General features: G+C 42.8%; 1 protein-coding gene across 1 annotated transcript in view; it reads left to right on the forward strand.

Moving 5' to 3' along the window:
• The window catches only part of ITSN2 (intersectin 2), an 87,777-nt gene that overhangs the window by 31,033 nt on the left and 31,285 nt on the right, over positions 1-25,459 (forward strand). Inside the window, 15 exon segments of the mRNA XM_054970250.1 lie at positions 4,601-4,741; positions 5,825-5,912; positions 8,349-8,488; positions 10,418-10,554; positions 12,054-12,505; positions 12,810-12,931; positions 13,616-13,794; positions 15,162-15,303; positions 16,099-16,304; positions 18,716-18,780; positions 20,623-20,789; positions 22,090-22,135; positions 22,223-22,344; positions 23,307-23,403; positions 24,427-24,618. Of these exon segments, the coding sequence (XP_054826225.1) occupies positions 4,601-4,741; positions 5,825-5,912; positions 8,349-8,488; positions 10,418-10,554; positions 12,054-12,505; positions 12,810-12,931; positions 13,616-13,794; positions 15,162-15,303; positions 16,099-16,304; positions 18,716-18,780; positions 20,623-20,789; positions 22,090-22,135; positions 22,223-22,344; positions 23,307-23,403; positions 24,427-24,618 (2,296 nt within the window).

Genomic DNA, 25,459 nt, shown 5'->3' on the forward strand with positions numbered 1-25,459 from the left:
AAAATAAAACGTACCTGGAGCAGACTACCATTAGTAGAGCCTTTTATAAATTTTATGCTAAGCTGTATAATAAAAAAGAAGTAACCAAAGAATCAATAGCATCATATTTGGAGAAAACCAAACTTCCAGAGATCTCGGAAGCTTGGAGAAATAAGTTGAATAGTGAAGTAACTGATGAGGAAATAAGTAAGGCAATACAATCTGCAAATCTAGGAAAGGCGCCAGGGCCAGATGGACTTACGGCTAAATTTTATAAGACAATGGCCAACGAACTGGCACCATTCCTAAAAGAGGTGATGAACGGAGTTTTTAGGGATCAAAGAATTCCAGACACTTGGAGCGAAGCGAATATATCATTGATCCCAAAAGAGGGCCAAGATTTGACTAACGTGAAAAATTACAGACCTATATCACTACTTAACAATGATTATAAAATTTTTACGAAGATATTGGCGGAGAGACTGAAGGGGTGGCTCTCGGAAGTCATAGAGGAGGAACAAGCAGGCTTTTTGCCAGACAGACAAATAAGAGACAATTTAAGGACAGTGATCAATGCTATTGAATATTATGATAAGCGTTGTGACAAAGAGGTTGGTTTCTTCTTTGTAGACGCTGAAAAAGCGTTTGACAATTTAAACTGGGATTTTTTGTTTGCCACTATGGAAAAGCTACAATTGGGAGAAAGATTCATCAGAGCAATTAAAGAAATTTATAGAGACCAGACTGCAGCAATTGTAGTGAATGATGAACTGACCAAGAAATTGACGATTAGTAAAGGAACAAGACAAGGTTGCCCGTTATCTCCATTGTTGTTCATTTTAGTATTGGAGATTCTGATGATACAAATACGACAAGACGAGGAAATACGAGGAATAAAAATAAAGGACTATTCATACAAGGTTAGAGCATTTGCAGATGACATAATGTTAATTGTAGAAGATCCATTGGAGAACATGCCAAAAGTGATAGACAAGATCAAGGAGTTTGGTGACTTGGCAGGTTTCTTCATTAACAAAAAGAAGTCAAAGATATTATGTAAAAACATGACTAAGCAGAAACAACAATTGTTAATGGAAACAACGGACTGTGAAGTAACTAGTAAGGTGAAATATTTGGGAGTTGAGCTGACTGCAAAAAATATAGATTTGTTCAAGAATAATTATGAAAAATTATGGACTCAGATAGAGAGAGACTTGATCAAATGGAATAGACTGAATTTGTCATGGTTGGGCAGGATTGCAGCAGTTAAGATGAATGTGTTACCAAGAGTAATGTTTTTGCTACAGACAATACCAATCATCAGAGACTCTAAACAATTTGAAAAATGGCAGAGGAAAATATCAGATTTTGTTTGGGCAGGCAAGAAGCCTCGAGTGAAAGTAAAAGTTCTACAAGATGCAAAGGAAAGAGGCGGAATGCAACTGCCCAACCTGAGACTTTACCATGATGCAATCTGCCTAGTTTGGTTAAAAGAGTGGATGACATTAAAGAATAAGAAACTATTAGCCCTAGAGGGATATAAAAAATTTTTTGGATGGCACGCATACCTATGGCATGACAAAGTAAAGGTCAACTCGATGTTCCTGCATCATTTTGTAAGGAGAAGTTTATATACAATCTGGAAGAAGTACAGAATTTACCTACAAGAAGGAACCCCTTTGTGGGTGGTTCCATACGAGGTGATAGATCCGAGAGCTGTTGATAATGAACAACAATGTTTAACGTACAAAGAAATAACTAAAACTGAAGTGTCTAAACTTAGAATAAAGACGCAAGAGGAACTATCACCGAACTACGATTGGTTCCAGTATAGACAGATCAGAGATTTGTATAACTCGGACTCTGTAAAGGGAGGTATACGAACAGAGAATTCGGAACTAGAGCAGACCCTTTTTAAAGAGGACAAGAAAAGAATATCCAAGGTATACCAAGTACTGTTGAAATGGTATACCGAGGATGAGACAGTTAAAACACAAATGGTGAAATGGGCTATAAATTTTAATAAAGAAATAACAATGGAGGCATGGGAATACTTGTGGAAAACTACAATGAAGACAACGACATGTATTAATATTAAAGAGAACATTTTCAAAATGATCTATCGTTGGTACATGACACCAAAGAAGATTGCGCTAGGAAACTTGAACACTTCTAATAAATGCTGGAAATGTAGAAAGCATGAGGGCTCCCTCTATCATATGTGGTGGTCGTGTGAGGTAGCTAGGCAGTTCTGGGGGGAAATAATAAGAGAAATGAGTGAAATTTTACAGTTTCAAATAAATAAGAACCCAGAACTCCTGCTGCTAAACTTGGGAATGGAGGGAATCCCAGCCCACCATAGGACGTTGATATTTTATATGACTTTTGTATGCGCAGAAATGGAAAGTACAAGAAGTGCCAACTATTGAAGATTGGATCTACAAATTGCTGTATATGGCTGAAATGGACAAGATGACAAGAAAACTGAGAGATCTGGACTCAGGGCAGTTTAACACAGACTGGGAGAAGCTGAAACAATATCTGGAGAAGAAGTGGGAGGTGGGAGGAAAACTGTGGCAGTTTGAGAACTACTGAAGTACAATAAAAGTATAAAAGAGAGGGGTGACTTTACCGGGGGAGGAAGAGAAATGTGAATTTATAAGCAGTTAGATTAATTAATTGATTGAGATATATATAGATATGTAAAGGTTAATTGATAGAATATTGATAGAGAATAATTAACGGTTTAAACATGAGGATTGAGTAATTAACAATATTTTTTTTTACTTGATAAGACTTATATGCACCAAACTGAATGTATAGAAGAGTTAAAATGACTGACTATGTGATGAGTTATATAGAAATACTATAAAAAGAAGAAATGATTAATATAGAGAGAACAAATCAAATTGTTTGATTTAAATGTGGGAAATTTTTATGGTTTATGACATACAGAAATATTCAAAACTGGAAAATGGGATAAATTGTTTATCTAAAGAAGTATAGTTTGGATGTTTAGTAAGTAAAAGAGTTAAAGATGTACTGCTTAATATAATGGAGAATATATATTTGTTTTAGATAGAGGAAATTAATAGAAGTAAGGGAAAAGGGACAGAGGGTGGGAAAGCTGTTGGAAGTCAACAAAAGGGGGGGAAAGGGAGGGGGTTAGAAACGAAAAATTAGGGGATAATTGAATGCAATGTAATGTAAAAATATTAATGTTCTAACCCAATAAAAATTTTACAAAAAAAAAAAAGAATGATCTAAGTCTTGGCTTTCTGTTATTAAATAAGGTGACACGTTTTGGACTGTGGACAGTGATTAAGCTGGTGGGATAAAGAGTGAGGACTCACATAGCCCTTCTAAAGGGAGGAGGAGGCACAGAGCTACCCCTTCTTCCCCACCACCAATAATGCACAATCTTCTAAATCAACATTTAGTGTTGGTATAGTGATTCAGAGCGGCAGGACAGTAATCTGGAGAACCAGGTTTGATTCCCCACTCCTCCACTTGAAGCCAGCTGGGTGACCTTAGGTCACTCACAGCTCTCCCAGAGCTCTCTCAGCCCCACCCACCTCACAGGGGGATTGTTGTGGGGGTAATAATGACATACTTTATAAACCACTCTGAGTGGGTGTTAAGTCATCCTGAAGGGTGGTATATAAATCAAATGTTGTTGTTGTACTTCCCAACCTGTTGCTCCTGATCCAAAAGTGGATCCCAGGCTTTTGCAGTTTTGTTAATTTGTGTATGCCCTGTTGTTGTTGTTTTTTAAGTGAGTCACCATAGCAAGAAAATTTGGACTTGTGGATTACTATACTAAATTACTTTACTATACTAAATTACTATACTATACATTACACTGCAAACATGCTTGTTTCACTGAAAGCCTGTCCCTACTGCAGCAAGTCTCTTCTCTTGCCACCGACCTGCTTTATATCGTAATAGTTAGTATACTGGAATTCTAGGACTGTGGTTTGCATTATGGTAGCAACTCTGGAAAGTGATCATCTGTTTATGGTGCAAGACACTGTTTCCTCTTTGTTCTGAAGAGCTGTTTGGTTGACTGAGAGCACTCCACGTCTTTTAAGTCAAGGCAGCAAAGATTCATAGAGGCACTCTCTCACTACGTGCTTACAACTTACTTGCCCAAACCCAGGGCTTTTTTTCAGCTGGAACATGGTAGAACGGAGTTCCGGAACCTCTTGAAAATGGTCACATGGCTGGTGGCCCCGCCCCCTGATTTCCAGACAGAGGGGAGTTGAGATTGCCGGCGTGGAGGGCAATCTAAACTCCCCTCTGTCTGGAGATCAGGGGGCGAGGCCACCAGCCATGTGACCCTTTTCTCCGAGGGCAACCCACTGAGTTCCACCACCTCTTTCCCCAGAAAAAAAACCCTGCCCAAACCTCATTATTTTGGAAGAGTGTTATAGTTTGGCTTTTGCTTATTGGAGACTTACTGAATTTCAGCACTTCAGGGAGGATCAGGACACTACAAATCTTTTTTTTTTTTAATGGACATGGAAGAGTATATTGGGGATGAAGGCAGTGTTTCTTTCCTGTGTACTGGACAAATGCTTTCGTATGTTCAGAAGAGGTGTTTCTCTAACCCCGACTACAGAACGGCAAACACCAGCAGATCTCTGGGAGATTGCAAGACATTCGAAACAGAAAGCAAATTCAAAAGAATGAGCTAGATCTGGTGGACAAGAAGTGTGACTTGGGACTGATAGAAATCAAACAGCTGCAGCAACAGCTTCAGGTGTGTAAGAAGCAGGTTGTCGTAAATCCAGCAAATTGGGGACAAAGTGGGTAAATGGATTCTCTCTGTTTAAAATAATTTTTTTAAAAAAATTCTGCAAATCTATGGCAGTGCTTCATTTCTCTACCAATGGAAAGCTTACTATTATTTAAATGTAGTCGACCAGGTTAAACAGATTCTACCTTGTGTTTCCCTCGAACGACCTTGTGAAAAGTAAATATGTGGATGATAAAGATTAAATCAATATTTTCCCAAGTGGACATTTGTGAGAGAAATAAATCATAAAAGGCAATCTGATAGTGTAGTATAGCAGGATTTAAGTCCAATGGCACCTTAGAGACCAACAAGATGTTTAAACCCCATGTTGACTAGGGCAACTATAGGTGCTACGATCCAGAGGAGTTAGCCGTGTTAGTCTGTAGTAGCAAAATAGAAAAGAGTCCAGTAGCACCTTTAAGACTAACCCACTTTACTATAGCATAAGCTTTCGAGAATCACAGTTCTCTTTGTCAGATAGGTGCTACTGGACTCTTGCTTTTTTCTACTGCTACAGACAGACTAACACGGCTACCCGTCTTGATCTAGGGCAAGTACAGTCATTCAGTTTTCTGCAGAGTGCTTCCATCACAAAACTGGGCCAGTTCCCACAGGTCCATTGCGCTAACAGGTTCTTTCCTCTGGTAGAAGCTTCCGTCTAGCAGAGGAAAGAATCTCTGCTAGCACAATGGAAGAGGAGGCCACATCCTGTTGTATGTTGTTTTTAAATTCTAACAAATAGAACAAAAAGTATAATACACGTTTCAGGAGTCATAGAACTAGTTGAAAACCATCACTGGTGGACTAATGTTATGAAATACATGCTTTAGTTGGGTAGTTTTTTCCTTTGATTTATACATTGGACAGTATTTATTTTGAAAACTTTAAAAATGGAGTCTTCCCCCACCCATACACTTTTATTGTGGGGCAGAAGAGCTGTTGTCAGATGAAATGAATTGGCCCAGCCAATGTTAAGCATTTTTGTAGGTGATGCCATGGAGAAATGATGGCGGTACCTTTCTAAAAAGACACCTCTCTCCTCTGCAGGAATATCAGAACAAGCTGATGCTCCTGGTTCCAGAAAAACAGCAGCTAAGTGAGAGGATAAACCATATGCAACTGGACAACTCGCCTAGTAAGCTTCTTAAAAGAAAACGTACCTTTCTCTTTTCTCAGCTTCTTGCTCACTGGAATGAAGAACCATAAGTTTTGAGGTAGGGGTGTGCGATCCAAGATTCATGATTCGGATAAATGGCCGGATATATGCTGATCCGGCATAATCCAGCTATGCCAGATCTCACTGGAGAATCCTAAACTGGATCCGGGACGTGGGACTCTGATGGGCCGGATTATTCGGCTGCAGAGGCAGCCGCGGTAGAGGTGGAGTAGCAGTGGCAAGCAAGAGGGTTGCAGGCAGCAAGAAGTGGATGCAAGCTCTGTGCCTTAGGAGAGCGGTGCGAGGCTGGCAAGCGGGAGGAGAGTGGCACAAAAATGGCAGGGGAGAGTGGATTCCCATCACACCCACCCGACTTCCAAAAGAGCCTTCAAACCACCGCTGGCTACCTTTTAAACTCCGTGGCTCTGGCAAGCCCCCCCCCCCTTGCTGCAGGTTGGGAGGATTCTCAGGTTTGACCTTGCGGTTCTCGGGTTTGACCTTGGGGTTCTCGGGTTTGACATTGGTTCCCTTGCTTCACTTTGGTTCTGTTGGCTTTGCATTTGAGCCTTTGCCTGGAAATCCTTGGAAATGTTTCCTTCGAGGGAACAATGGAGAGTGGCTGGGGGCAACTTGTTCAGGGGCCCATAGAACTGGACCCTGGAGTTCAGTCTTCCTGGAACTTGAGGGGGGGTCATCTTTAGGGGATAGAAAGGAGTAGATTCCTTGCAAATTTGGTGGAGTTTGCTTGAAATTGATTCCCCTAGCGCTCACTCACACACCCTGAATAGCTTTCGCCATTATTCCCAATGGCCAGATAAATTCTCAGTTCTCTGACTTATTTTTTTTTGGTGTCCCTGAAACCCAGATCTGGATCACACAGTTTGGGGGGGGGGTGTACATCCCTACTTTAAGGGTACTGGCATGGGGTCCTGCATCAAGAAGGGGTATTTGGCAGAACTCCATCTCTCCTTACACCTTTCTACTGCCATACAGACAGGTTTGGCTCCAGAACATTGAGTTCCAAAGACCTTATTCTGCCACCAAAAGGTCACCTCTACAAATGCAACAATAATTTTCTTCTTCCTATGGCCAACCCACTAGGGTTACCAGGCCATGCCTGGCAACAAGCGGGAAGGTTGTGGGGGGGGGGGGTCAGTGTCCCAAGAGAGAAATTTAAAAGGAAACAAAGGCTCTTTATCTCCTTACAGGATGTTCTTACGGAGTTCTGGCGATTCCTATAGCTTCCTGGAAAGTACTTCCAGCATTACCACAGAGCATTTCCTATAGCTATTCTTGGTTATTTCCGGGAAGCTCTAGGAATTGCGAGAACTCCGTGGAACTATTTTTCAGGGAATACAGGAGCTGCAGTGGGAAGAAGAGATGGAAAGATATATTCCGTCAATGAAGCTTCATTTGTAGTCCTTTGCATCTGTCCCATAGTGTGTGGGATAGAGTTTTATGGACTGGTAAAATATTTTCAGTTTGCAGGACTTGCTGTGCAAACTTTAGTCTGATCCGTTTCCAGCTATCCTAGCTGAATTGTCATACAATAACTGCTATTAATAATAACCGCGCCTGTATACGGCTCTTCTAGACAGGTTAGTGCTTCACTCCGAGCAGTGAACAAAGTCAGTGTTGTTATTATCCCCACAATACAGCTGGGGCTGAGGAGAGTGGCTTACCCAAGGCCCCCTGCTGAGCTTATGGCAGTGGTGGGATTCAAACCAGCAGAGTGCTGATTCGCAGCCCAGTCGCTCAACCACTACGCTAGGTAAAAAAAGTTAAAGGTAGTCCCCCTGTGCAAGCACCGAGTCATTACTGACCCATGGGAGGACATCACATCATGACGTTTTCTTGGCAGACTTTTTACAGGGTGGTTTGCCATTGCTTTCCCCAGTCATCTGCACTTTACCCCCAGGAAACTGGGTACTCATTTTACCGACCTCGGAAGGATGGAAGGCTGAGTCAACCTTGAGCCGGCCACCTGAACCCAGCTTCCACCAGGATCGAACTCAGGTCGTGAACAGAGCTTGGACTGCAGTACAGCAGCTTTACCACTCTGTGCCATGGGGCTCTTTTTAACCACTACGCTACAGCATTCAAAATAGGAGATGTGTGAAGGTGCACTCACAAATGAATGGTGCTACCATCATGAGCTAAGGTCTTAAAGTAAATGCTGGGCTGAATTCTCTGCACTGCAATGGATTCGTGTCTTTGGGCAATCCTCTTGCTTTCAATCCCAACTCCCTTATTCCAGAGAAGGAATAACATTGACTTAGCTGACAGGTCCATCGCAGACTAAGTGAGTTAGTGAGCTACACATTAAGAGCAGCTGTGGAAACGAAGCAAAAAGATGAAGCAGAAAAAGTTTTGCCAGTGAAGATTCATATTCACTGTTTGGTCTTTCTTCTACAGATGCAGAACTTAATTCACTGCAAAAGAAGTCCTCAGAAAAGGAGGGAATATGCCAAAGACTTAGGGAACAGCTAGACGCACTTGAAAAAGAAACGGCTTCCAAGCTCTCTGAAATGGACGCTTTTAATGCTCAGCTCAAGGTACCACTTATCACTGTGAAGCTGGGGTGTTGGCTGATTTCCTGCTGTTAAAGGGCAGCCGCTCCACCTGATTGTGTTGGGCGTCTCCTTGGAAAGGTTTTTCTTCATTCTAATTTGTGTCTGAACTCACCAGCCTTTGCTTGGTGTTCTCAGCCAGCGGCACGCTACACAAGAGCGTTTCTCCAGTTCTTTCCGTGTCTGCCATTCAGGTGATGAGTCCGATATCAGCGTGTTGCATTTTCTGTCCCCCACCCCTTGCGGGAATAGATCGACATGTTGAAACAACCCTGGAGCAAGCTCAGCCAAGTGTGCAACACGCCCCCCCTCAGCTCACCAGAGGTTTCCCTAGGAAAAAAAGCCGCTCTGCCCCAGCCTCTCTGGCAGTAAGATGCCCTTTTGCACCCTGTAGGATGAACAGTCATTCCTGGACATGGTTTTCACCATGAAGACTTGCAAAATAATTTTTTTTAATATCCCCGTGACTAATAAAAGCTTGATCGCATAACATAATAAGATAGGACTGCCATCTATTTCTGTCTGCTTTTTCACCATCTAACAAAAGTCAGGACATCTCTTGCTCTGTATAATTTTTTTCTAGCTTGCAGCAGGGTTGATGTGAACCATTCATGCTATGGCGAGTGCTGGATAGATGCTCCGTGTGTGTAATACTGTCTGTGATGGCAGCTTAATGCGGAAGAATAAAATTGGGTGAACTTTTTCAAAAACAGAGATGACACAATTACTATCTGACATGCTTATTGGGAGAGGTTCAGATAGATCCCGTTACAATGCTAAAAGTTCCCTACCTATCTAGCAAACCCCGTGCAAAGTGTAATGGCTTTTTATTATCTGCCTTATCTTGCAGTGTGAGGCTATGGATGATTCTGTTCTTCAATGCCTTTTGTGTCTGCTAAGCTGTCTCAACAACCTCTTCCTCTTACTTAAGGTTATTTTCTAATCTTTTGCTTTTTTGCTTTTGATAATTTTACAGTTCCCTCTGATTTTTATTTGTTAAAATACGTTGCCTTTCCTGAGCAATTAACTGAAAATCTTGCTTATGCAACTATCTGTGCTGCAGTGTGAACAGAGCTTCTCCTACCCCACCTTTGACTTTCTGCTTGCTTATAAACACTTGCTGCAAATGGAATGCTTGAAACTATAACAAGTAAAACTCGCTAGCTAACTGGCTCTAATATTGTCCGATAGTTAATGTAAAATGTCTTCAGGTTTTTAGGTAGGTGAGATTGAAAAAGTCCACTTTGTGTATTGTACGCTGCTTTCCATCTGCCCTCCTTAGTAGAAGTTAAAAAGTTATCTGTAATAGAATCGAGGCTTAGTTGGGCAAGATTGTCTTCCCCCCAAAGGCCGGAATTTCAGTAGTCCAGTCATCACTTCTGACCACTTCCATTGGACGTTAAAAAAACAGCCGATGGAGAGGGTTTATTAATTTTTATTCACTTAAAACATTTATTAGCCGCCTTTCTACCTTTTGGCACCTTTTGTTCAGTCCTCTCTCTGCAGAGCCGTCAAAGATCACTCCTCAGAGGGTTTGTTAATTTCCTCTTTCCCTCCCCAAAGACTCTGAGAATCTTCTGAGGAGTGATCTTTGCTGGCTCTGTAGAGACAGGTGAAATTCAAACTACGCTTCCCGGCTAACATTGCGTGTCCCTTCACTTGAGCTTCCTCATGTAATTCGTCACGTGTAGTTTAGCTCTTAAGAGAAGAGTTTTTTTTAAAAAAACCACAGATGTCAACACCAGAAGAGCTGGCAAGTCTGCTAATTTTGATAGATAGAAAGTTGTTCATTTTTAGAGCTTCCTTGCTGGTTTGTATATCAAGACTTGGATTGTGACACATTAAATCCATTTTCCGTTTTCAAAGTCCCCCGATTTTGTGTTTGCTCATTTGTATTTTGTGTTTCCTTATTAGGATTTAAGGGAGACCTGCAACACCCAGCAGTTAGCCCTAGAGCAGCTGCACAGGATCAAGCAAGAGAAAGTCAGAGAGCTAGAGAAAAAAAGAGCAGAGCTTGTGCAGAAAAAGAGATTGGAGGAGGAAGCTTCACGGTAAACACGATAAACCAAACGATTCCTGTTTTCTCTCAGACTCTCTGCTTCCACCTCACCCCACCCCTGCACTCTCTTAGGTGACCGGTTAAAATAGATTGGAGTTTTAAGGACAAGGGTATTTATGTGGTAACTCGTACTTTAATTTACCCTGGTTTTAGTGTTGTTTTTTTTTTGGTATTTGATGCTTTGTATTTAATGTTGTCTTGGAGAGTGCCCTCAAGTCATAGTTGACTTATGGCGACCCCTGGTGGGGTTTTCATGGCAAGAGGCTAACAGGGGTGGTTTGCCATTGCCTGCCTCTGCAACCTTGGTCTTCGTTGGAGATCTCCCCTCCAATTACTAACCCAGGCCAGCCCAGCGTAGTTTCTAAGATCTAACGCAATCAGGCTCACCTGGGCTATCCAAGTCAGGGATATTTAATATTGCAATTGCACAAAGGGAGACCTGGGAGACTCATGGGGGCGGGGGGTTGCATTCCACCTCTTCAACCACTTGCCAGACAGCATACCACTCCCACTCCCTTCAATCACCAAGAGACTTGTGAGGGGAATGTTACTGTCCCATCCCCCGCAACAGGGGGGGTCCCCCAAGTTTAGAGAGAGAAAAAAACTCCCTTCTGTCAACATGACCTATCTAAAGATTTAAGTATTCGCAGATTTGGCCATGTTGAGAATTAGGTATATTAATGAATTCTGTTGATCGTATTGTTAGCCATCTTGATTGATGGTACCAGTAGAAAACTGATAACCTATTTTTAAAACAATGCCAGTATTGCTTTAGTATTCACAGCCAAGCTACAAGAGACAAATTACACGAAGAGGAACATGTGAAGGGAGTCACGCTGTGGGCTGGGAAGCTGAATTTTAAAAGAGAACGGAAGGCTTTGTTAATTTCCCCTCTCTACAGAGCCAGGGAGATTGCTGCTCAGAGAGTTTGTTAAATTTCCTCTTTGCCTCCAGAAGGCTCTGTCAGTTTCACCTCCCCTTCTAAGAGGCAAAGAGGAAATAAACTTTCTGAGCAGGAATCTCTGTGGCTCTGTAGAGTGCGGAAACTAACAAAGCCTTCCAATCTCTTTTAAAACTCAGCTTCCCGGTTCACATTGCGACTCCCTTCACATGCTCCTCCTTGAGTAATTCATCTCTTGTAGCTTAGCTCTCATTCTCACATAGATACACACAAAGCTATAAGGATTGTTATGGTCCAAGCCAAGGAGAACACATTCCATGCAAGACCAGCTATGCTTCTGTGTCATCACTTTTTAAAGTGCGGGCCACAGCATGCAGGCATGAAAAGACCAGCAGACATTTCAGTGGTTAGCATATGTCCATCAGCGTTGTTACCAACACTATTTTTGTTCAGTCCTTCCAAATTACAGAAAGACTATATGGCCTAGCCCCAGAGCATCTGCATTAGAAATCCGCACTAATGCTTGCTCTTCTGTGAAAGCACAATAAAGCTTATTTCATTGATGGTGTTTTCCCTACTTTTTCTTTAAGGAAAGCAAAACGGGAAAAGGAGAATTTGTGGCAGGAGAATATCCGGAGGGAGGAAGAAGAGAGAAGAAAGCGACTACAGGAAGAGCGGATGCAGGAAAAAATCCAAGAGGAAAAGCAGAAAGCCATGGAGGCCGTCGCACAAGAGAAGGAGGCCCAGCAGCAAAAACTAGCGGAGGAGAAGCTTGGACAGGAAAAGAAAGCCAAGCAAGCAGAGATGCTAAGAGAGGCTGAATTGCAGAAGCAGCAAGAAGACGACAGAAGAAGGCAGGAGCAGATTGCAAAAGAGGCTGAGGAGAGACGCAAACAGCTGGAGGAAGAGAAGCGAAGAAAAGATGCAGCCCGCCTGCAAGAGCCAGAGAAACCCATTTCCCAGCTCCACCTCAGTGAGAAATTTGCAAACCTCCTGAAACAGACGGAAGGTCGAAACCTCAAGTCAACATTGAAACATGAAGGTATCTTCATGCCTTGCGTAGAGATGATTTACTTTGTACCCTGAAACTTTGCATTTTGGTAGCTTACTAAATTGGATCTTCTGGTGCTTCCAGTCAATTAATAGATGCCATGTTAGCTCTGGAAAGTTGCACTGATATACTTTTTGTCGGTGTTGGATTCCCCCTCCTTTTTTTTTAACCATAGTTTGAGCGCGAAGCTCATCTAGTTCCTGTTTTGCAAAACCTAAACAAGGGTAGCTGTGCTTGCTGTTTTGGAAAACACGCAGATTGAACAGCCTCTAATGATTCTCCCTCGACTTCTCAGGTCGTACTGTGAGTTCCTCTGATTCTAGGAAATCAGTTGCCTTTGTGAACTACAGAGCTCTATATCCCTTTGAAGCCAGGAATCACGATGAGATGAGTTTCAACGCTGGAGACATAATTCAGGTAAGAAATGCAATTTAAATACCATGGACTTGGGCTGTGGCATATAATTTCCTGAATTCCAAACAAGAAACCTATTTCTAACACAAAATGGATTGTTTGCGTCTCTGCAAAATGCATATCACAGCAACAACAACAAATTAAAACAACTCGCCTGGTCATTAAACTGGTGGGAAGGTCTAATATTTTGGTGACATCCCCAGGGTTCTTTGTTGACTGTGTGGCTTGGGATCAGCATATTTCAGGGCAATCTTATGGCCTATGAACCAGCCCCTCCACTGCGGCCATCTTCAGAGGCCTTGCTTGGGGTGCCCCCACCATTCGGGTGGGTCTAGATGAGTGGCTGCCCAAGAAAGGGCCTCTGGGTCATAGCACTGAAACCTTGAAACTCCGTCCCTGGGGGTTCACCCATCTCTGCCTCATTGTCTTCACCAGCGGGTGAAGATTTTTCTGTTTCATTTGGCTTACAACTAGTGAATGCTTATTGACCTTCCTCGTAGTTATGTTTGTATGTCTATATGCTTTTATTGTATTGTTAAATTATATATATATATATAATTATTATTGTTTTTATGTTCTCATGCCTGAAGTTTGCCGCTTTGGGGATCCTGTTTGGGTGGAAAGGCGGCATATAAATATTTTAAGTAGTAGTAGTAGTAGTAATAATAATAATAAACCTTTCCTCAGGTTGATGAGAAAACTGAGGGAGAGCCTGGCTGGTTATATGGGAGCTTCCAGGGGCATCTTGGGTGGTTTCCTTGCAATTATGTAGAAAAAATACCCGAAAATGAAAAAGCGTTTCCATCTCCAAAGAAAGCCTTACTTCCTCCGACAATATCGTTGCCAGCTGCCTCAGTTCCTGCAGAGTAAGTATAACATCACTCTATCCTGGCAGATAAAACATTCAGATCTTGGCAGAATTTTACAGACATCTACATATTACTTATTTTTTTTAAAAAAAATGTATCCCATTTGTCCCTGTGACATCCACATTCGGAGGCTGTCTCTTCCTCTGGAATGCCAGAGCTGGTAAGCAACATCCTCTTTGTTGACCCTCCAGAGCAACTGGCCACTGTGTGAACCCAAGGGCTAGACTTAGATGAACTGGCCTGATTTGGCAGGGCATCTGATACGTTCTTAAGAGTCTATTGAATCGTAACCTGATGCATTTCAGAGACCTTGGGGCAGGAGTCATTTTGTAGAAAAAGAGCTGGAGGAACTCATTAGCATAACTCATTAGCATAACTCATCAGCATTTGCCATGCCTCTTGGAATTAGCGTTAATTGCGAAGGGAAAGTGTCGGTATGATCCGGTTCATTAAATGATTTTGACTGCTATAGGCCGAGAAGAAGGGTTACTGAAACGAGCAATTGTAGCTGGCGGGCTCGTTGCCACCTGTCGGGAGACCCCCGTTGGGGGCTCCGATTTACATCACATTGCATCAGCCGCTTAATTTTTCATCGGGATACCCCATTGTGAGCTCCGGCGTGGACTACATATATTCAGCTGTCTGTGATATTTTTACTGTAATTCACAGATATATTGAATTGTATTTTTTGTCTACTACGGCAGGACATACATGGACCATTGGGTCCTTCTTGGTTTAAAAATTTCTGAAGTAGATGGAATCTAGTGTTTGGTATATGCATATTTATTGTATTGTGCAACTTCGTATTATGACTTTTATGGAGAATGATTACAAAACAAAATTGTTATTATGATTAAAGCTTTTGATATTGTATTACTGCTAGTGTGAGGTTCCTGGGTTTTCCCCTTGGTGATCATTTGCCATGCCTCTTGCCATCACCGGAAGTGTGTCATTAGTATAACTGATTTGCATATGCCACACACCCTGGCATCACCTATCCTGGCTGTTTTGGACCCAATCCTGGCCATTCAGGGCCGAAATTGGGCCCAAAATGGCAAAAGGGCTGAAAATGGCTGAAAAGGGTCCCAAAATGGTCAGGATCGGGCCACTGATGGGATCCACCACCCATCAGAGGCCCAATGCAGGCTGTTTTGGCACCAATCCAGGCAGAAACGGACCCAAAATGGCCGAGAGTCAGGTGGGTGGGGCCACCTGACATGTGACCTCTTTGGGGAACTGCCGGAACTGCATTCCTATGCATTCCCCCTCGAAATGAGCCCTGTCTTGGGGCATGACCATGACTAATTCCAGCTGCTGGAGTGGTTAAACAATACTTCTTTTATGTTCTTATGTCAAACTTGCAGGCCCGTTTCGCCAAGTAAACCTGCAGACGAATCGGATTACCAAAATATATCTGTCTCAAGCCTAAATGTTAACACGTGGCAGAAGAAATCTGCTTTTACTCGCACGGTATCCCCAGGATCTGTTTCTCCCATCCGTGGACAGGTATGTTTTATTAACAAAAGAGCCGCTTTATGTACCTTTTTTTTTGCACTGGTTAGAGGGTTGGACTAGGATTGGGGAGATCTGGGTTCGAATTTCCACTCCGCCATGGAGTTTACTTGCTGGGTGACCTTGGGCCAGTCACAGACTCTCAGTCTACCTCACAGGGCTGTTGTCTGGTTGAACTGGAGGAGAAGTAAGCCCTTTTGGGTCCCCATTTGGGGAGAAATGAGGGCTATAAATGAAATAGATCAATAAATGTATCTTCACTATAATAGTAGGAAAGTATTACATAAGTCCTAGCTTGAGTCATTGCATTTCAAGCAATGTAACAGAAAAGTAACGTAACAAGAAAGCAAAATAACAGAAAATATACATGTACATTTAGCGAACTTTTAAAAAATCTTTTTTTGAAGACTTAATTGGAATCTGTCTTGAGATCCAGTGAACAAGGCAAACTATAAATGAAATAAATAAATAAATTTTCCCTATGGTTCTATCAGTTGACGGCAAAATTTACATTAATTATTTGAATGAGATCCAGGTGAGCAAAAATCTAATGTGTGTAGCTGGGGAAACCAAAGCTTGAGTTATCCTTAGTGGCGAATGTAAATAGACCTCAGTATGTTGTAATTTTATAACCCTTTTAACACTAAGTATTCTGTATTTAGGGGATGCTCTGTAAACTACTTTATATCAAATTATCAAGCTCAGGTATTTGCATCACAGAGATTCTGTCATTTCTACAGTTTCAAGAAGTTGTGTGCGTTTTTGACACTGACGCATTGTATTTGACAGGGGCAAGTTGTCGAGAACTTGAGAGCCCAAGCCCTCTGCTCCTGGACGGCCAAAAAAGAGAACCACCTGAATTTCTCCAAAAACGACATCATTACAATATTGGAGCAGCAAGAAAATTGGTGGTTTGGAGAAGTGGGCGGAGGAAGAGGATGGTTTCCCAAATCCTATGTCAAGATCTTGCCGGGGAATGAATACCAAAAAGAAGAGTAAGTGAGGCTCTTGGGAGTTTTGAAACAGACAAGTTTGAAAACGCGTGTCCAGTAAAGGGAATTGAAGGCTTGGAGAGGGCATGCGGGGTCCTCGTTTTTTTTCTAGGGTTTTCTATTCCAAAGGGGTCCCTGACATGCCCAAAGCAATATATAAACAACTCTGGATAGAAATGCCAATTTTGAGGATTAGGCATGAGGACAGTTGTAAGATTTTGTCTGTTTTGTCTTCTACATTCCCCTTTTTGGCTGTCGTTGCATTTCCTCTGCAAGCTGTTTTTTGAACTCTCACTGTTTAAACAACAGTTTAAGGTGGAGGGTGTGCGCGCGCATACACGCACATGCATGCCATGGTTTCTTCAGTTCCTTTTGTTCCCTTTTTTATGTTAAATTAAATTTCGTCTTAGCTTTAAGGCTTCAGCAGATAATATATACATATTCCAAGTGCGTGGTTGTTGTTTTTTTTAAGGTAACAGGATTCATATATATGGTTGCACTGATACTAGCCGGCATTCCATCACTGTTGGGTTTTTGTATATATATTGCTGTGTTGTTGGTGCTTTACCATGAAGGTTGAGTTTGTTGCAAATTCAGTATTTTACCATGTTGCTGAGTTTGTGTGCATGAACTGCTGTGGTTTCAGTACAATATTAGCAATGTCCTTGTACATTTTCCACTGTTTTTCTGTGTAATACTTTCAGTGTTTGTATCACACTCCGCTCTTATGTATATTTGCAGTAATTGATCATTGTTTTATAAACATTTACAATCTCTGGTGCTCAGCACATTTTTTTTCTCTTCTCCATTCAGAGCTTCTTTCTTTCTTTCTTTCTTTCTTTCTTTCTTTCTTTCTTTCTTTCTTTCTTTCTTTCTTTCTTTCTTTCTTTCTTTCTTTCTTTCTTTCTTTCTTTCTTTCTTTCTTTCTTTCTTTCTTTCTTTCTTTCTTTCTTTCTTTCTTTGCACTGATTTCCACCAATTCCCCTTTTAGTACTTGGGACCCCCCCCCCCCAAAAGGTGCCGGTACTCAGTACCAGCAAAAAACCACGTGACGTGTCTGACAACAATGGAACCAGTGTATTTAATATATAAAACACATTACACAGTAAAACACATAATTCTAAAATAGCAATTCATAAAACAAATACTACACTCCACATATACAAGACCATTAAAAAAGTTGCTAAACTACAGGTACCATAAATTGATATAGTGCTGGTGCTACAAACTGCTACAAAAATTCATTGCACATGTATATTGTTAAAGTGCAAGTGCATTGTAACAACTCAGCATATTCTTTTTTCACAGCTCCTTGTATGCAACAGTTTAACAACGAGTGGAGAGTTCCAGCAAAACAAAATCAATCGCTTGTTGTATATTGTTTTTGCTGTTATACCTTGGTACTCAGTACCAGGCATGTGCGGTTCAGGAATCTGATTTGGAAAAAATGCCTGAATCGGTCCCGATCAGTAAAGTTGCAGGATTTCTGAAGCATTTGTAATGCTTTGGAAAGCTTCGGGGCTGAGTTTAAAGGGCCCCGCCGCTGCTTGCAAGCAGGAGCGGAGCCCTTTAAACATCACCCCAGCCCCCGAGCCCCACTTACCTTTGCAGCCGGCGTTGGCAGTAGCATTGGCTCCAGCCCTCCCCTCTGCCCGCGTGGCCGTGGAGCAGCAGAGAAGGCAGAGAAAGCCCTTCCTGCCCCTCAAATGGCTGCTTCGGCCATTTGAGGGGCAGGAAGGGCCAGAGGAGGTGGTTCCGGCCTTCCCCACCGCCCTGCAGGCTCAGGAGGCGGTGCGGAGGCAGAGGAGCCGGCTGGCTCCAGGCCGTTGCAGCCTCGTGCTGCTGCGTGGCTGCTGCCACCGCCGCTGACACCGTGGCAGCCCGCCACCCAGCTGATCACCCCCCCCTCTCCCTTTGGCCAGGTAAGTGGGTGGGGGGTGGAGGGGTCACCCCAGGGAGGTGGTGGGGGAGTTGCTCCCCCTCACTTCAGTATGCTCCGAATATTTACAGAGCGTACCGAAGCGAGTAAAATTCAGTATTTTCACATTTTCCTCCTGCTTCGGGGAAACCCGAATCTATTCGTGATGCACACCCCTACTCAGTACTAGAGAATACTGCCATCCCACAAGCCCTGCATATTCACATCCTACATTTTTGCCTTGCAAGTGCCTACAGTTGTGTTAGTTCTTTGGCTTAATACATGCATATTTGAAAGTATCGAAGGAACAAGGATAGAGGCCTAGGTAAGAATATCTTGTGGCTGGTAGATGTCATAATAGATGAGTTGTTATGATGGAGACTGTGCATTCCCAAAATGAAATTCCTTTGCGATTCCCAGCTTTTATATCATGCTGAATAAAAAGAAAACTGTTTGCAGCGCTGGCCAAAATAATGAAGTTCCTTTTGGTCCATAGATCAGAAGCGGTTTATGCAGCTGTAAATAAGAAGCTTGCCACACCATCTTATACACCGGGAGAGGGTAAGACTTGCATTTAAACAATCTTTGTCTTATAAACAATGAGAAACTTGCCATATTTTGCACTGACTCCTGTCATAAATTGATAGCCAGCTCCCTGGGCTACTGACCCTGGCTTGTCTTTCTCGGCAGTATTATTAGGAAAATGTACAAGGATCAAACTGAAGTACATAGTTAGTAGCAGATTTGTTCTAAGTCTGCTTATATTTTATTAGAAGAGATTGAATCCAGTTTTCAAAAGACTTTTAAAATTAATTTGAGGCAAAGAAGGACAACGCAAGCTGATGTGGAAAGGGGTTAAGGAAAGTGTGTAGAAGATTTGGATTAGATATCCATTGGTAGAAAATTGAGGGATTCATTGCCATGGGAGGGAGTTGTGTGGCATTTATAGCCCCACTAGAAACAAAGCCCGTTGTGGGGGGAAAAATACAATGGGCTCTAGAAAGTGGAGGGCAGGCAGGCGGGCATTCCCTCTTCCTCTGTCACTGATCCCAGCCAGATGAAGGAGGGGGGTGGGCATGGCCACCTCCTCTGCACTTGATCCCAGTCGAGTGAAGGGGGGGGGCTGCCACCTGCTCCACGCCTGATCCCAGCTGGGTAAAGCGGGGGTGGGCATTGCCACTTCCTCTGCTCCTGATCCCAGCTGAGTGAAGAAGGGATGGGCATTGCCTCATACTCTGTGCCTGATTCTGGCTGGGTGAAATGGGGGGACATTGCCACCTGCTCCATGCTTGATCCCACCTGGGTAAAGGGTGGGCGAGCATTGCCACCTGCTCCATTCCTAATCCCACAGGAAACAGGTTAACAATTAGTAGAAAATTTGTAATTATTAAGTGCAATTGAAAGTGCAAAGTGCTACTAATTCATAAATACTTCCATAAATCCATTCATAAATACAGGAGACAATAGTACATTCTTAACAGTCATACAAAAAGACCTTATCAAATAACTAATTCCGGGTACCGTGCGAAAGAGTATCGCCGCCTTTACCGGGCCATTTGATTCAAGTGTTTATGATGCCTTCTTTCAACAATTATAGCATACGCTCCTGAAGAAGCCAAGCAGGTGCGAAATCTGCTTGTAGCCGGCGTCAGATTGAGCATTTGCTGTATTATGCTCTACTGCCGCTGACATAATTGCACCTTGATGGGAAGGACGCTATGTGGAAATATACTTTACTGCAGCTATTAACACCTTATTAGGCTGAAGGATCGTCAAGGACTGAATAGTTTAACCCTTACAAGAACGTTAAGTTGAGACATGCCTCATTGCAGCTGTGATAATCCTACCGTGTTGAAGGACTGAAAAAAATAGAAGACTTCTGCGTTAATGTATTGGAATTGGTTTGATGAATGGAGGTATTTGTATAAAGACTGCTAGGTACCCGGAGGTGTACCTAGGTACTTCAGAGGTGTAGCACCAAAAGACAGAGATCTCTCAGTGTCACTTGTTCCGAAGTGTTTCCAATCTCCAGGTCTGTTGGAATGTTTCCTCCCCGTAGAGGTGTTCGATGTATTGTCGAAGGCTTTCATGGCCGGAGAACGATGGTTGTTGTGGGTTTTCCGGGCTGTATTGCCGTGGTCTTGGCATTGTAGTTCCTGACGTTTCGCCAGCAGCTGTGGCTGGCATCTTCAGAGGTGTAGCACCAAAAGACAGAGATCTCTCAGTGACACCTCTGAAGATGCCAGCCACAGCTGCTGGCGAAACGTCAGGAACTACAATGCCAAGACCACGGCAATACAGCCCGGAAAACCCACAACAACCAACAATTAAAGGAACTGTCTGTGTAAATGCTAGAAAATGCAACCTAATCATGTATCGTTGAAGTTTGCTTTTCTTTTCCAGAATATATAGCACTGTATCCTTACGCAAGTTCTGAACCTGGTGATTTAACGTTCATGGAAGGTGAAGAGATATTAGTTACTCAGAAAGACGGAGAATGGTGGACCGGAAACGTTGGCGAAAGAACCGGCATCTTTCCTTCAAACTATGTCAAACCAAAGGATTATGATGTAAGGCTCTCTGCCCAACATGGTTTTTTTTGGCAGCGGGCTGGGGGTGTTCCAAGAAAACCACAGAGGCTCTGATCCAGAGACGCTCATCTGCAGCTCCAGGCATTGCAAAGGCAAGCCCCTCTACTCCCTGATCAGCCCTTTCAGCTCTGACAGTACTGATCTGTGGGAGAGGGATAGTCCATGTGCTCAAATTTGGAAGTATCTGAACAGCAGTGCGTGGTCAGCTGCACAGCTGTGCCAGCACAACTCACTGCTCCTAGACGGTTACATCAGATTTCTTTATTACAGCACTTAGCCAATACATTTATCATAAAAATTAAAATATATATTTTACGACCGTTGAAATATGGATATGTACAATTTAAAAACATAATTTCCTACGGTTACATCAGCAAAGAAGGTCTAGTGACAGGGACAGCCGCACAAAAATTTCAAAAAAGCAATATGAAACATTGAAAGCATGTCCACCCTAGAAAGTAAAACCCCGAACAGGCTTTAGTTAAATCCGAGCTGTGTCCAAATGTCAATGAAGTGGCACATTATTTGTTGCTCTGTAGGTACAGGTACAGGTAGTCCCCTGTGCAAGCACCGAGTCATTACTGACCCATGGGGGGATGTCGCATCACAACGTTTTCTTGGCAGACTTTTGTTACGGGGTGGTTTGCCATTGCCTTCCCCAGTCATCTACACTTTACCCCCAGGAAACTGGGTACTCATTTTACCGACCTCGGAAGGATGGAAGGCTGAGTCAACCTTGAGCTGGCTGCTTGAACCCAGCTTCCACCAGGATCGAACTCAGGTCATGAGCAGAGCTTAGACTGCAGTACTGCAGCTTACCACTCTGCGCCACGGCGCTCTTTGTTGCTCTGTAGAAGTCCTGTATGATTGATTTTGCCTGTGTAGCTGAGCCAGTCCAGTTGACAGCCAGTATGGTGTAGAGGTTAGAATGTCGGACTAGAATCTGGGAGGCCCGGGTTCGAATCCCCACTCTGCCGTGGGAGCTCGCTGAGTGGCCTTGGGCCAGTCACACAATCACAGATTAATCTAGCTCACAGGGTTGTTGTGACGATAGAATGGAGCCAAAGATAACAATGTAAGCTTGGGTCCCAAATGGGGAGAAGGATGGGGTATGAATACTGTAAATAAATAAACGCTCTGCCATAACAGTCGCAGCATATCTGGCTCTCTGTTGCTGCAGCCCAGTTGAGTTAAGCCGTGCCGCTGCTACAAATTTAAGTAGAGTGTCCTCATTTATGTGTGTCTGTTTAATTCAGTTTTCTCTTTCTTTTTATTGTAGAGTTCTGCTACTACGAGCAAAGCAGGAACATTAAATAAGAAACCTGGTGCGTTGCCATCTGTTTTGCCAGCTGCCTTGGTTTTATTATGGTGGTTAGTTGGTGAGTGATCACTGAATGTGTCTCTCCTTTCAGAAATCGCGCAGGTGACCACAGCCTATACTGCATCAGGAGCAGAACAGCTCAGTTTGGCCCCGGGACAGCTAATCCTCATTTTGAAGAAGAATTCCAGTGGATGGTGGCAGGGAGAGCTGCAGGTAAGAGAAGAGGAGTGATTCTGCACACGTTGGATAATGCACTTCCAATCCTCTTTATAGATCATTTGGAACGGATTTTGTTGTGCGCGTAACAAAAAATCCACCTCAAACGATTGATAAAGTGTATTGAAAGTGCATTATCCAACGTGTGCGGAATCAGCCGAGGGGGGCATCCCTGCACAACTTCTGTTGGAGAAAAATGTGACTTTTTCCTGCAGCCTAGCCGAACACATCTTTCCTCAAAAAGAATGCACGGACTCAGGTTTAGTCTATAATTGCTTCAGTGATTATATGTTCAATCCTATAACCTCTGTTGTAGAGGCCAGGCTTAGAGTCAGAAGAGCCACTTAGCAAAGGATTCTAGTTTTAAGATGTTAAATTGTTTTATATCTTTAAACTGACTTTGGAAGAAAGAGAGAAGTGTTCTTAAAAATCAAAAGAAAACTCTGTTGTTCTTTAAAAATATTTTTTCCGTCTGGAAATTAGTCCACTTGTCCGAACAACATGTTCAAGCTGGCAACATATTCATCTCATATGTTGCTCAGTTACACCAAATTGAAGGCTGGGAGAATAAAAGAGGAGTCCAGCTGCAACTTAAAGACCAACAAAATCTATCCCAGCATGAGCTTTCATGAGTCAGAGCTCACTTCATCAGATGCTAGTTGGAGAGAATGCCATATAGTAGTATACTATCAAGCTGTAATGGCATAAAAACTTACATAAACTATATTTACACTACATCTTTTCCTTGTTCAACAGTGTCTGGCCTCAGGATGCTCTTAGAACGTTTGACTTTTAGAGAGTTTGAATCAGTTTTAATATCCAAGTTCCTCTTCCTGTATCTCGCGCCTTTTTTTAACAATGTGTGCAAATTTACTTGTAATGTGTTGCTTCTTTCTTTGTTCACTGAACCTGGAAAGAATTGTGTGGCAGTTGATCAGAGCTTAAATTTCTTTCTGCAGGCAAGAGGGAAAAAGAGGCAGAAAGGATGGTTCCCTGCTACCCATGTGAAACTTCTGGGTCCAAGCAACGAAAGGACCACCCCAGCTGCTATCTCAAGTGGGTGACTAAATCTTATTTGCACTTTGCTGAGATTTCATACCAAACTGCACATGGTTTCACATACCTAAATGTGTATTTAAAAACAATAGCATGTAATTCTCTTATTACAAAGTATGCTGTTAAATGTATCTCAGCTTGAGCGGAGTCCATTGACATCCTAAAGAAATTATATTACTACACTTGTTAATTAAAAAGAGTTCAGTTTGTCCCAGAGAAAGCACTGATATGGAGATACCTGGGATTGAACCCAAGACTAGAGGTGGGCACGAACCAGAAAAAAACCCGAAACATGTGGTTCGTGGTTTGTCACATTTCACGAACCATGAACTTTCACGAACCTGCCCCAGCTCATGAACCAGATCGTTTGGTTTGTGAAAATGTCACATCCAGGTCAGCAAATCGTCACTTCCTGGTCAGCAGAAGGTCATTTCTGGTCCAGTAAAAGGCCACTTCCGGGTCAGCAGAAGGTCTGCAGGAAGTCCATCCCCTGTTGCCTAAGACACTCAATGATCGGCACAAGGCTGTCTGCAGTGACGAACCAAAAAAACAAAACAAACGAACCAGCCTAAAGTTCATGGCAGTTTGTCAGAAATGAGCTCTGACAAACCACTGGTTCACGAACCACGAACCAACCTGGTTCGTCACGAACTTTGGTTCGTATTTCGATTCGTGCCCATCTCTACCCAAGACCCTTCTGCATGTAAAGCAGGTGCTCTGCTACTGAGCTATGAGCCTTCCCAATTGCCTTTCTGTGTTAAAAATGCCTGTAAAACAGCAGGCAGGCAATCCCTTGATTGTTTTCAATTGTAGGTCCCTTCATCAATTGAATGAGACCAATCAATTATAGCACAGGAGTGGGTGGAGAGCTAATTTATCCCTAGAAATCACTATTTTCTCACCCGGAAAGTCCTTAGAATGCCAAATCACTGCTTGATATATTTGCTGCTAGAGAATAACTCAGCTATTTTCATTGATTTTTTAAAATAATAGTAACAGTGTGCTTTCCCCCCACTCTCCTAGTTTTTCAGGTGATAGCTATGTATGATTACTTGGCAAACAATGAAGACGAGCTCAGTTTCTCTAAGGGGCAGCTTATTAACGTATTGAACAAAGATGATGCAGATTGGTGGCAAGGGGAGATCAATGGCGTGTCGGGCCTCTTTCCTTCCAATTACGTGAAGATGACCACAGACTCTGATCCAAGTCAGCAATGTAAGTGAAATTTAACAACTGGCAGAACTCTCGGTTCATGAGGCTGTGCCTGGCCCTTTACGTTGCTTAGAGGGTTTTTTTATCCTTTACCTTCTGAGCAATGGTAGCCTACGCCGGGGTCCCCATCCTTTTCCAGCCTGTGGACACTTTTGGAATTCTGACACGGTGCTGGCTCAACCACAAAATGGCTGCCACAGGCGGCAGAGCCAACCACAAAATGGCTTCTACAGAGGAGAAGAGGGGAAATTTAAAAAAAAAATAGGGAAGAGGAGAGAGAATAAAACAAATGCTGTAGTAGAAGCTGTGCACTGGAAAAAATGGTATTTTAATCTGCATTGCCAAGCAGATTTTCATTGGCAAATCAGAAGCCGTGTTGGGCAAGAGCCCCACCTACTTTCTAAAAACACTTGGGTGGCACCAAGAAAGGTGACAATGGGCACCATGGCATCAGATTGAGGACCCCTGCCCTCTGCTTTAAAAAAAACTTTTAAAAAAGTGATCTTCAGCTTTTTCCTTAAATGGTGAAAGCATTTTCTGAATTACAGTGTGTGTACATTCCTCTTGAAGGGCACCAGTAGGGAAGGGAGACTTGTCAAATTTACCGAGCCCCAACTATCAACAGTGTTAACTGCTAAACTAGATGTGACACAGAAGACTGGTGGTTCTTTTATCCCAGTTGTAGGCTTTTTATTAACAACCTCATGTAGCTGCTATGAAGATCAAGGAAGTGGGGATGTGTTAGGAGGGGTCTGTAACCCTTTCATCCCATGTCATTTCCTGATGTAAATTGTTCCTGCTGACACTTCCACGGAGCCAAATCCAGAGGCAGCAGTCAACTCTG

The sequence above is a fragment of the Eublepharis macularius genome, chromosome 1 (assembly GCF_028583425.1).
Source record: "Eublepharis macularius isolate TG4126 chromosome 1, MPM_Emac_v1.0, whole genome shotgun sequence".
NCBI classification, from domain to species: Eukaryota; Metazoa; Chordata; class Lepidosauria; order Squamata; family Eublepharidae; genus Eublepharis; species Eublepharis macularius.